This window comes from Lutra lutra, chromosome 16, assembly GCF_902655055.1.
Source record: "Lutra lutra chromosome 16, mLutLut1.2, whole genome shotgun sequence".
In the NCBI taxonomy this organism is placed as follows: domain Eukaryota; kingdom Metazoa; phylum Chordata; class Mammalia; order Carnivora; family Mustelidae; genus Lutra; species Lutra lutra.
The window spans coordinates 10,704,975-10,718,171 of NC_062293.1; the positions used below are offsets into that span (position 1 = coordinate 10,704,975).

General features: G+C 42.2%; 1 protein-coding gene across 8 annotated transcripts in view; it reads right to left on the reverse strand.

The window, feature by feature from the left end:
• Positions 1-2,024: 2,024 nt before the first annotated feature.
• MAP2K6 (mitogen-activated protein kinase kinase 6) overlaps positions 2,025-13,197 on the reverse strand; it is a 118,579-nt gene continuing 107,406 nt past the window's right edge. For 6 of the 8 annotated variants that reach the window (XM_047707134.1, XM_047707140.1, XM_047707142.1 and 3 more), the window contains one exon: positions 2,025-2,357. In XM_047707134.1, coding sequence (XP_047563090.1) covers positions 2,199-2,357 — 159 coding nt within the window. In that variant the 3' untranslated portion in view covers positions 2,025-2,198. Of the gene's footprint in view, positions 2,358-6,888; positions 12,435-13,197 lie in introns of those variants that run through there. The other 2 variants (XM_047707137.1, XM_047707135.1) reach the window with 2 other exon arrangements.

Below are 13,197 nucleotides of genomic sequence, written 5' to 3' on the forward strand. Positions count from 1 at the left end.
TATTATTTTTACAATAAAAAATAAAACAGCTACTCCACAAGTATTTATAAGCCCTTACATCTGGGGTAACAGTTCTGTATGTCATCAAACGCCAATGACAAGTTCTCTCTGTGTTATTATTCTCATACTAATTCCAGTTTCACACTTTCAGGCGAAGATGGACACTTCGTCCTCTACAAGGGTAACATCATTTTGACCAAAGTGCTTGCCTTGACAAAATTATGCGTAATAAGTGAATGGAAACTAATTCCATCATTAACTTTAGTACCTTTCTTCTACTGCCTCTGGACTACCAATTTAGGAAAGAAGGAACAAGATCCATTTTTGAAGTTCACAAGTATATTCTAAATGTATTGGGCTGACCAAGCACATTGCTAGACCTTGAAGATCCCCACACCATGAAACACAGTCCCAGTATTCTGCCTGGGGCTTTTGGATAACTCATCTAGGGGGAATCCAACTGCCCTGAGAGGTTGCAACTACTCTGAGATGCCAGGCTGTGGAGAGCTGATGGCAGACACATAGAGAGGTCGCCTGAAGGACAGATGCCTCTTTAGTCCCTGACCCAGCCCAGTCCAGCCTCCCCTGCCCGGGATGCATGAGGACATTCCCAATAGCTTTCCTCCAATGACCTGACTACAAATGCATGAAAGACAAGCCAGAACCACCCAGCTGAGCCCGAGCAACCCACAGGACTGGGAGAAATAGTATTAAGCTGTTATCTGAAGCCACTAAACTTTGGGGTTTGCTCTGTTACCACAGATAACCAAATCACCAAGGAAGAACCACAAGTAGCTTTTGTTATTAATCTGATCACCTTCTCCATGTTCCACTTTAATTTGGTTTCCTACAACCTTGAGTAAACAGGAGCTCATTTTCATGGGAGAAAATTAGCATCAGTCAACATGAGAAGTGTGCCAAAGAAGAAGGCATTATACCCATCTGAAGGAAAAAAAAAACTTGAAGATCTGACAATATTTCAAAGTCTGAAAATAAGGAATACCTACAGAGAACTGTATAAAATGCTTTCATGGACGATACCTGAGATACTGTGTTTGTTTATGCCTCCCCCCTCCACATACATCCCCACCCCTTATAGGAACTTCAAACAAATTCCCAGGGGCAGGGAAGGTCTATTGCTTAGGAAAGATGAAGGATTACAGCAATATTAAAACAGTGCATGGGCAGGATTTCAAAATCAATATAACAGAGTCCATGGGTATTGGGAGCGACTTGAACAACAGAAGTAGAGTGAGCCCTCCATTTTTGATTCTAACCCCAGAAATGACGTCCATCTGAGGTGAAACACTAGGGGCCCCAAAAGGAGTCTGCTCCTGACTCAGCAACATCTACCTGATTAAGCAACAAACACTTGAACTGGTAACATTCAGGTCTAGCCAGTCTGTAAACTGGATCAAGGCAGATGCAAGTTAAATAGTTCCAGGTGCTTGGTTGATAGAAGAAATCAGAGAACTCTGCAGACCCAACCATATATGCTTGAAAATACATTTCCCAGAATGTCTGTATCACAGCACTACCTGATAACGTAAGGTGAATTTCCTAGAATTATGTATATTACATAGAAGACCAGGAAAAATTCCAATGACTAGTTGGTTGGCCTAAGAGTTCAGTGTCAGGAACCCATGAAAGCCAAAAGTCTGGGTCTTCATCTTTTCATTGAAGCCATCTGGACCCAGCCTCCCTGCAACCATCTGATGTTAATAATGTGATATTGGCTTCCACATCTAACCTAGGAATATGGACTATCCAAAGATTGAGCCTGAAGTCATTACAGATGAAATGAGCTTCTGATGAGTCTTCGAGACCACAACACTGTTGGTTCTGTTAAGCTTTGTTCCATTCTGTTTGGGAACTGGGGTGGTAGAAATGGGAAAGCAAAAAGAGGATAAATGATTCAAGCCAAGCTTTTACCTGCAGAGTTTCTATACCTCAAAACAGCATCCCTGGAACAAAGAATTTCCATGAACAACTCAATTAATATACAGACTCACTGCACTTTTTTAAATATCTTTTATTGGTTGTACATTTTCTTATGAGATCAACACACCATTTCTTTCAAGGACACCTTGCTCCTGAATACGTTACGTTATTTGGCCTAGCTATGAAAGTCATAACAAGCACTCTGACGAAAAGAGGTGGAGGGGTGTCTTTTGCCATGATTCCTGTCTTCTCTATCTTCAAATTGTTGTTTGAGTCAGTTCATAGATTGACACAATGTTGAACACAACACACACAGTGTGAAGTTTTGCATACACACGCACAAACATCCGGAGACCATGACAGTGTTGGCGGCTCGCTCCTTCCTCCTCAGCAGCAGTATGAAACTGAAGAATATCCTGAGATAGGAAATCAAAGTGTAAGCTCCTCATCAACAGAGGAGTCCCAGTTTGACTGAATGTCCCAATTTCATTTTCCTTTTGAGGTCACCATATGAACCATGTAACAACCACTTAGTTCAACATCTCAGCCATTTCCTTGGTCAAAAAACACAGCATCAATGAACTATTTTGTATCACATCAGAACTTTCCTCTTCCTCTACTGTGCTCTTAGATCAGAAAAGAGATGGGAAATTATAATGTTATGCTTTTTACACGATGCCGTTGTTCGGAAATTTCACCGTAGAATGACCTACGAAAGGCAAAATTACCCCCCACCTTTGGCAATTATTAGAATTCCTCACTGATTGACTGAGAAGAGGCCAGTCATCCAGGCTGTTAAGTATGTCCCATCAATGGTATTTTCATGAAAAGATGAATTTCCCAAGAATAAGGACGTAGGACAGGTGGCTTCTCCAAATGTTAAACATGGTGCCTTTAAAGCCACATTATCCCTCAATTCAATACATTTCTGTTAACTCTGTCAGAACTTAACCTACATCAACACAAATGGTTTCATCTACCCCAAGTCCTGTGCATTAACTATCTCCTTGGTTTCAGGAATTTGAGATAACATCACCATTTACAACAAGCAGTAGTTCAAAAGAAAACAACATCACCAATGCACAAAACCTAGATAACAGGCAAACGAAGCTAAAGTAAAAAGGCATGGTGGCCACCAAAACCAATATGGCAAAGACAACAAAATGCACGCTTCTCCTCAAAACAGATAGTTTTAAATATAATCCTAGAGCTTGACTGAAGTTATCAATTGATATTCATAATTTCCCTTTCCCAGACAATGGTGAGAAATGTTTCTGCCTAAGAGAGGTGTCCACACATTTCCTTATAGGGAAAAAGAATGATGTACACATTTCCTGACTCCCCTCCCTCTGCAGCTCACAAGCAAAAAGTTCCCAGGGCCAAAGCATCAATTTCACATTCACCTTACAGGCATGGAAACATTTCACCCAAATCCTTCACGGGTCTGTATGAACTTCTAATGAATTCCATACTGGGGAGTTCAGTCTGCCTCATTCATGAAGAGAAGACAGTGCCAGCCATGAAGAGAGGTTTCCACCAGGAAAAGGTAGCAGCACGTAATACATAGCAGGAAAGATGGGGGAGTTAGTCAATGAGAGAATCCACAAAATGGTGGTCATTCTGCTAGTTCACCCTTCCCAGAGACACAGTGTTGGAGATGGGTTTCAAAGGATAGGGAGGCACAACCTCTCATACCTCCTTTCATAATATGCCAGGTATTAGGAAGAGATTGAAGGGCCTCCTAACTGACATATGGAATTACTTCTTCCTCAGCATCAAGGGATTATAAAGACCAGGCATGGTTCCACTTGCCCAACAGCTGTCTTCACAACAAACATGGCTTACCAACAAATGTGGGACGCAACACAGGAGGACAATCATATATACAAACAGAAAAGGTCTATCATAAAATTCACACAATGTAGGGGGGGATGTATGAGTTTTTTCCTTACAAAGACCAGATTAATAACCAGAAGCAGCATTTTTCCAAGACAAAACTAAAGCACAAAGGAATCTGGGGCAACTCACCTATTTCACTAAAATTCTTGTAAAGTTCAATTCTGTACAGAAGTTACATCCAGCATCCCATCAGGATTTTCACAAAATATATAGAAAAATCTTTGTGTCTTTAAATAAAGGATTTGAACTACATCCCTAATACCTCTCTCATCTTTAAATGACCTTTAAATGTGATAATACTCTGCAGCAGGAAATATGTTCCAATCATGGAAGTTACTTACATAAAGAAGACATCTTTCCTTTAAAAATACCTGTCATTTTACGAAAACATCATTTCGGTTCACATAGAAAATCACTCCACTCAGAAAATAAATTTGAGACTAGAGGATAAACTAAACACAGGGGTATTATAACAGATAAATTGTCTGAGTTTTCTTAATTGAGCCTCCTCAGGTGACTTTTTTACACAGAGATTGGCCAAGAACTCCACAAATCATTGCCAAATGTAACTTTCGGACACATACAGAGGTCTAAAATGGCTGCTAGAAAACCCCAGCTGTTAAATTTGGTTGAACGGCTAAAGTGGCACTATCAGAATCCACCACAGACTACATGTGTGTAAAAGGCCCCTGACAGGGTTCGATCAATGCCTCAGAACTCCCTTGTGTTCTGTTCATGACAGATAAGCCACCAGTTGTCAGCTTCCGAAGGCTGTATTGGTTTCCCACTAACTTTCTCCACCTGTGAACCCCAAGGAACGTACCCATTAGCTTGACTCTCTGATAGGACCCTTCTTTGCGCTAAGATTGTACTTTTTCCTACATGTCAATGAACAAAAACGGCAACTCCTGCCTTTGCAAATGGAAATTTGGATATGCCACGGCCCATCAAGAGCCGGTCTCGCCCCTCCGTGCCACTGAGATCAGGTTATTTGTAACCACTTTAGAAAAATAAGCAGTTCAAGAGTCTCCATGCCTGGTTATCACACACTGATTTTTTTTTTTTTTTTTTTGCATTCCCTTTCAAAGGATTCTTGCTTAAACATTTAAATAAATGGCCTTCTCTTTTTGCCCTTCAGCCTCCAAGCCCTGTTAGCATCCTGAATACAGCAGAAGCCAGGGCAGATGTCCATTGGCTACAGAATTTCCCAGATTCTTTGGCGGGTCTTCAAGTAATCATTTCAACTGAAGTTCCCAAGCCTTTAATAGCCACAGAGACTTTCCAGTCAAGGAGAATGATAACGGTAGCCAAATGCTCTGATTGGAGTTTGATGGGATTTTCAGATGAGCCTCACACTCTTCATCCTTCATCAAATGGTCTTCCCCTTCCCTTCGCAACAAGGGACCCCCAGGGGTACCACGGAACATAGTCTGGAAACCACTTCTGTGCCCTCGACACCTCTCTCCCCAAGTCCCCAACACACACTAGGTCAGACAATTTGAAATCAGAAGAAAGTAAAACACTTTTTCCACACAATTCATTGCTTATGAAAATTCAAACTAGCTTTGACTGTTGTGTTTTAAGGTTATCGATTCTCCCCTCCTGATGAAGACCTGTAGTGTTTTTCTCAGAACATTCATAGTCCTCTACCTTCTGAAGAAAGTATGCACATCAGATAAGCTTTGGTGTTCACCATTCTGTCCACATCAGCCATCAGAACTAAACATGAAGACGCTTGGTTTTGTATTCATATTTCTTTATCCAGGGGGTAGCTGACCAATGGGTTGTTTACTCTCAAAATGCTGTGAGGCCTCTAATCATTTACCTTTTTTTTCTGGGTGTCCTCAATTTAAATTGGTGACTTGGTAGAATCAGCAATACTAGGGAAACAAGAAAATTTTCTGGCATCCAAACCAATGCCACTCTGAATCTCCTTAGAGTTCAGTATTTTTAAGGAAAAAAAATTAATGTTCAGCTTTTTGATGGGTTTTTCCAGGGGAGATCATGTGCGTGCATAGTAATACTGAAAATAAGTTGGAGACACACCTGCCTGTCAGCTTCTTCTATCAGCTTACTCTTCCATGGGCACCCAGGTTTAGCATTGCTCCCCGAGTGTATCTTTTCTCCCAGCCCCCAAACCTAATTTCACATCACTGTTCACCCGTAAAGTCCAGAGTCTACAGACAGTCTCCTAAGGCAGGGGCCTGACGTGCTTTGTGGACATAGCTTGCGGATTCTGGTACAAATGAATGTTCGTGGTGACCAAATGATGCTAATTGCTCATTTCTGCCCCAATAGCATACTATTACTGCAGAGGAATGGATACCCAACCCAGCAGTCCTCCTTTACAGGACGGATAGAACTTTTCTTACAAGGTCTTATAATCTGAATGAGGGTTTTGCTAAAAGTTCTCTTAGCTGTCCCTGACACTTTCAAGATTTGGGAACAATGGAATTGAGGTAGTCGAACCAAGGCAAAATTGTTGAGTCTGAGCTCTGATCTATGAAAATGGTTGGATCCACTCCTTTCCACAGGAGCGGTCAGTTGGCCCGGGGCACGTGGGCCCAGTGTAGGAATAACAAGCAAATGCAATCAAGGGAACCTGGAAAGACCCGGTGGCTTGGTCAAAGCCACAAACTCTGGGGACTAGTTAGGAAGTTCTGTTTCGTACATTAAGAGGCGCGTAAGTGCCTAAACGTTCCCGAAGGTTCCCTAAAATCTATCTCCAAGTCAGAAGACCATTTGCCTCGTTCCTCGAAAGAGCCCCTGAATCCCAGAAATGCAGAAAGGGACCCAGGGGGAAACGTGCACATATCCCAAAGAAGGGCCAAAAGAGGAACCTTTCCAGACCAACAACTCGAAGACAGAAACACAGTGCAAATCTCCCCAAATCTCACTGCAAACTCCCGAGGACGAAGGGCTCGGTGTTATCGTTCAAATAACAATATGAATGATGTCAAGATCCTGACAGTCCCGTGGGAACTAGGTTGGATATTTTTGAATTCTATGAACACATGTTTGTGTTAGATGGGATATTTTTTCCTTAAAAAAAAAAAAAAAAATCTCTACCACAAAGTCTTTGACCTTGCTTTGTGTTCTATTAAGGACCCAGTCCCCTTCACCTCAGACAGCAAAGAGGCTTTTAGAGATTTTGCTTGAAAAAGGAGTTTGGGTCAGGAGCCCAAAAGATATACCCCAACATTAAGTGTTAATTCCTAATGACTCCATTAGAAAACCCACAATGGTACAGTTATATTTGCATAGCTGTCAACAGTGACCCTCTCAACTTCGGCAAAAGGACTCATCTTCTTTGCAAACACCAGGAACAGGTGGTAAGGGATGCGTTTGGTGGCAAGGTACTTTCCCCAGAAAGATAATTTCATTTTGAAGGCTCTGGAATTCAGGTTTTGTTTCCCTAGGCGAAGAGAAAACATTCTTTCAGGTAAATTGCCAGATCGAATACTTAACTATGCTCCTCAGGAGGTTCCGAGGGTCCTTCTAAGTATAATGCATGTCTGCCTGATGATGCAGCAGGAAGAAAACTCATTTCTGAATAATAAAGACACGACAAGACCAAGTCAGATGTGTTGGGCTGTTCTGAGAGAAGAAAGCGGACCTGGGCAGCTTAGGTGGCTGACGGGTCTTTGTATAGGGCTCTTATAGCAAAGAGGGGACAAGTGCTGACAGAAGGTGTAGTAAATTATAGTTGTTCTGGTCCCATAGGGAAGGCAAAGCTTTCCCTAGAGACGGGGCGGCCCAGAAACTCAACCGGGTTGGCAACCCAAGAGCATCCCGTCAGGAAGGAGGCATTTTGCCTAGGCCCCTTAAGATAGAAACTTAGCAACAATTAGGATAGTACCCAAGGGTGGACCTAAGGCTACTGTCACAGTGAGAGCCCAGAGCTCTGAGCCTACCTGCAAACAAGTTTTTTGATCCCAAACTTTGTCTGTCTTACTTTCTTCAAAGATGACCCAAGAGTCCAGGTGGATGAATTAGAAGATTTTAAGAATTCTACCTGCCTTCTACTTCTGAGGGCCCCATGGCCTCCCAAATTCTTACAACCTAATGCAGTTTGGTGAAAAGGAAAACCAAATGATCGGTGTCTGGGTTCATGATTCTCCCTGCACAAGCATCACACCACAGAGAGAAACAAAATGCAAAACTCAGAGACAACAAGAATGTCATTGACGTCTAGGAGAAGCCTGTCTTTTATTTCCAAGTTGAAGTAAGTTATGTCGGTGATCATACAGAAACAGAAAAAGTAGGTACTCAATCTCATCTAAGGAAAACTGTCCCCTTGGCTTCCCAGGCAAGGAATACTTACCTGAGAGAAAATGAAGAGTCTCCCCCACTTCCCGAATTCATTTCCTATGTCCATCGTCCTAATCTACGTCCTAATAGCAGCTGAGCTCAATACTCACTAAATGGAAAAAAGTCTCTAGACAGAGTTCATCAAAGCTTTGTGGTTGATGGTCCAGGACAGGGGCTGGCAAACCACAGCCTATGGCCTGTGGGCCAAATCCAGCCAATAACCTGATTCTGTAAATCAAGCTGAACTGGGACACAGAGCCACGCTCATTCATTTATGTATGGTTTACGGATCTACAACAGCAGACCCAAGTTGTGGTAACAGGCTGACGGGACACAAAGCCAAAGATATTTACTACCTGGCCCTTTACAGAAAAAGTTTGCCAGTTTTGGCCTAGAATGTCACAGTCCACATTCTTCAGAGAAAGGTTATTGACCCTACGGGGTCTATAAACTGGACTTCACTCCCCTTCCTTCAACAAAAAAATGTTTGCAAAACTATGTGTTCCGTGTACCCTGTGCATTTTCCTAGGGAAAAGGTCCTAGCTTTCAACAGATTCCTAAAGAAATCCAGAGTACCCCAATTAAAGCCAAAGAAAACCAAAGAGTATCTTTAGCTACCAGCATATTTAACAGTGCTAACACACACACACACACACACACACACACACACACACCCCTAGACAAGAGGAACACAGAGCTTGTACAATAAAATATATTTTTTTCTTTTTTTTCCCCTATTCTAATAGGGTTTGTTTGGTAGTGTCTTTGCCCTAGATTTTACTCTGGTGATTTTCCATCTGAATATATAAAAGTTCAGGGGTCCAAAAAAACCACACCTTTTACTTGCGAATTCAATAAAAACGGAAGATTGCTTTAAGCCAGCGAATCGCCCTCTGAGCCCTAGACAGACAATAAGAAGGCAAAATCCCCAGCACAACAGAGGTTTAATTCATTTTACTCGATCTGACCACCAACTCCAGCGAATTCTACGAATGTATGAATCCTCCCTTCGAGGTTGGAGGCAGTCACGTGGGCAAAAAGAGCCTTAGGGCTGGACGTCCGGGACTAAGCATCTAGTTCACTTTCGGGGTGAAGATAAAGCGTTTCGTTAGACAGCTTTGGGAGAACGTTTCTCTCAGCAGAGCTGATGAAAGCTGTGGGTCAACAGAGGCATTTTTAGTGTTAAAAGCTATGAAAACATTAGCCCCGCTCTGTCTCCTTTGTCATCACTTTCCAAAGACACTAAATCAAGTGCACTCGGAGAAACCAGGAGCCCCTTCAGTCTCAGCGTTGGCTTCCTCACATGCTGAGGCTAATGAGTATCTCATGTCCCCAACCAGGACATCCAATATGGCAGGAGTGATCAACAACAAAGGAAGGTAGGACACCAGTTAAAAAGCTAGCCGAACAGAGGCAAGCAAAGACAAAAACAATAATAAGGACGCACAATGAGCAGAGTCAGGGTAGAGATCCAGGGACCTGCGTGTACGTACAAGAGAATTCCAACGTACATCAACTTATATATGGTTGGTGCGTCTCCATCTTTATTGTAAAATTAGTTTAGAACTTATAAGAGTTCTCAAAAAAAAAAAAAAAACCCACATTCTATAATTTAGACTCATAAGACTATCAAGTCATTCTACTTTAGCACAGAAGACAGCTAATCACCGCGGAGCCCATTATTTCTATGGGGAAAACGTATTCCAAGTTTCAAATCAGTATTCCGATCATGTGCCATCTCTGACAGTGGCGAAGATGTCCCCATTGATGAGGACACAGAAAGAAGCCAAGGCTCTTGTTCCTCTCTGCCAATGTTCTAGAGAAATTGTAGGTGAGTTCTCTCTTTTGGAAGTACTAAACCAGTATCCTTAACCGTGCTGTGCATCAGAATCACAAAGAAAGTGTGAAAAAGACCAATTCTCAGGCCCCACGCTGGACCATCGAAACCCCAACCTTGGCATTGCACGTGTCCACCAGCTCCCAGTGATATGAGTGTGCGCAAGGCTGAGAACCACTGATAAACTCCTCCGCCACCTCTGTGTAATTGTTTTGCAAGCTGAGGCCCTAGGCCCGCACACTGGAGAGGTGCACACAGGCAAACACATTTGGTTAAGACTGTTTCTAAGCAGAAACCACACTGAACAGCAGGTGAGAGTTATCTGACTCAGAGCAGAAAGTTGTTTTCCTTTATGTATTTCACCAAAAACTGTCATGGAATGACCTCCAATTTTTTTTTTTTTCTACTACTTGATTTTTTTCATAAGATGGATGAAGGAAGGAAGGAATACAATTGTGTTTTGCTTTGTTTCGTGTCTCTTTATCTCAAAGAGAGAAATGGCTAGATTTAGAAAGTTGGGTGGGAAAGTGAATGGCCTTAATTAGGAGGATAACAAACATTTCTGTCTGGAAAAAGATGAGGACAGAGGTAGCTTTCAAGAAGATGAAACCACGTTAGATCAGACAGGTATATCTTGGAACTGGATACAAAGAAGAGTATGGAAGTACCATACTCACTCGGGGCAACAGCTATTAGCGAGACAGAGGTCAAGTAAAGGGGAAAACGAAGACACAGAAAAATAAGTAACAGCACTTCAAAATCTAAAAGGGGAAGAAGGGAGGTTTTTAGAGAGTAATAATCCCCATATCTGTCAACAGAGTGAGATCTCTTCTTCTTTTTTAATGTGAATTCTCCATCCTTGTCTTCCAGGAAAAGCCTTTTATCAACCCAATGTCCAAAAGCAATGTTTCCTGGTTATTATCCCTATATTTTTTATTTTCCCTGTTATGATCCCTGTATCTCCCTGTATCACCTCACTCCCCTCTCCTCAAGGAAACTAGAGAACCCGGGGACCTATGTAGCCACAAGAAGGGGCTTTCATTGCATTGTCCACCTGCCGGGGACCCACAAGGGCCCCAGCCAAAAAGTTCCTCCCGCAGAATGACCTACTGTGTGCTGCTGGAGAAGAATGTGGCCTTACCTCAAGCTGTGGAAACCTGGCAGCCCATTCAAGGAACGAATTCACCCCCCCCTCATTAACTCCTCACCTTCTCAAAGAACTTCCACCGTCTTCTACTGTAGCCCTCCCATTAGTAGTAAGGCTTCTTTATCGAACAAGAAAAAAAAAAAGAAGAAGAAAAAGGTTTGTGAAGGATGGCTACCGAGTCAATCCCTGGGGCGTATACATCGTTAAGGAGGGGCAGAAGCAGAAGAAGGCACCGATTCTCTGTGTGGTTTGAACGACGGCTCCTCGCAGAATTGACACACATCCTTCTTACTAAATAGAGATGTTTACAGAAGCCACTTAGCAGAGCTTAAGATCTATCAGATACACACACACACACACACAAACACGCACAAGGAGAGAGAGGTGATAGAAAACCACATCACGAATCCCATTCCGTCAATACCACAAATGCCAAGAGAACCCAATCCGTGACTCTGAGATGCGATCAAAGTGATTTTATGTTTTCCAAAGTTAGAGAAAGGGTATGACCGGGCTACCTCGCCACTTCACCTGAAATACTGTGGTTATGACCCAGAGTTGAGCAGAAATCCAAGGACGTGGCAAGCAGCCACAACAGCTGAAACAGGTAGGTTACAAGAACTCCTTGTTGATATTGTTATAATACTCTTAAAGATGCCTCTTAAATAATTTCTTCTGGACCACAGACACGACTGAACTTACAAAATAAAAGCCCTATAAATATTGCCAGCCCAACCTTGCCTTTTGCATCCTCTTCCTTGCATAAAACGGAATCTTTGCAACCAAGCATTGAAACATAAATATTAAAATAACAAGTGGGACAAACTACAGATCTACTTACAATTTCATCACTAGGGTAGCACCTTGTGACCAGGGCCAATGCATTCGTTTCGTAAAGAACAAGAGAAGTCGGAGAAGCTTAAGGACTCATATGACACCTCATTAAATATTTAATCACCTTTTTAAGTCCTAAGCCTTTGCCATATTTCATCCATCTAGACAGTCCATTCTATGCTAGAGATTCCAAGCCCCCTTGGGAGGGGGTAAAAAATAAAAAGAAAGAAAATGGGGAGAAAAAACAAAACAAAACAAAACAAAACCTTCTGAGAGGCAGGATTAAATTATCTCAAAGATGAGTTTCTATTGGTGTTTTAGTGAACCTGCTTCGTCCCGTAAACCCACCAAACCACAGGAGGGCCGACCGAGCGAGTCCGTGGTACTTTAGTCTCCAAGAATCAGTTTTACAAAAGATGCCACGTCTGTTGCTTTGGATTCGTGTAGGGTGAAAAACGGATGTTGCTGGGAAAGAAAAGAAAAACACACGGTATTAATATTCGCCGCTGACCAGATAGGAGATGCGCACAACTTCACAGATGTGTTTGGTAAGCAGATTCAAATGACCCCTCTCGGGCTTAAAATGGACGCTTGTTACCTCTTCCCAAATCAAGTACACGTCTAGTGATGTGGACCCTTTAAAGATACCTTTTATCTTTTATTGTACCCCTCCCAGGTTGGTATCTGCTTCTGCTACAGAGAATCTACTGTTTTACAAGATAAACCTGTAATTAGGCTACAAAAATTCCACCTATGCTGAAAACTAAGGATTTGGGCAAAGAAAGCCCAAATGGTGATCTACCGATTACCCTGTCCCCTACAAAGTAATCTTAGACTGATATAATAAAATAATGAGAAATCTCATAGACTCATGTACATCAATTTCTCAGGAAATGGAATGGTAACATAAGCATCCCATTCCATAGCCCAGCAAATGGGCAAGGCATTGCTTTCCCTTGATGCTGGCGAGCTGGTTTGGACAAAAGTGCTTAACACTGTCCAAGCCACATTGACAGCCGCGACTTATGTCTCTCTTGATGAGAGTTGATCCATCTGGAAAAGAATGTCCAGTGCCAAACTCTAGGTATGGGCAGAGAAATTCAACTTGGAGATTAAAGATTGAAAAGCAAAAAAAAAGAAGAAGAAGAAGAAAGAAAGAAATGGTCTCTATTCACACAGATCAGATTAAGCAAACTTTACAAAAACACCAGGGCTAGCAGTCATAGGC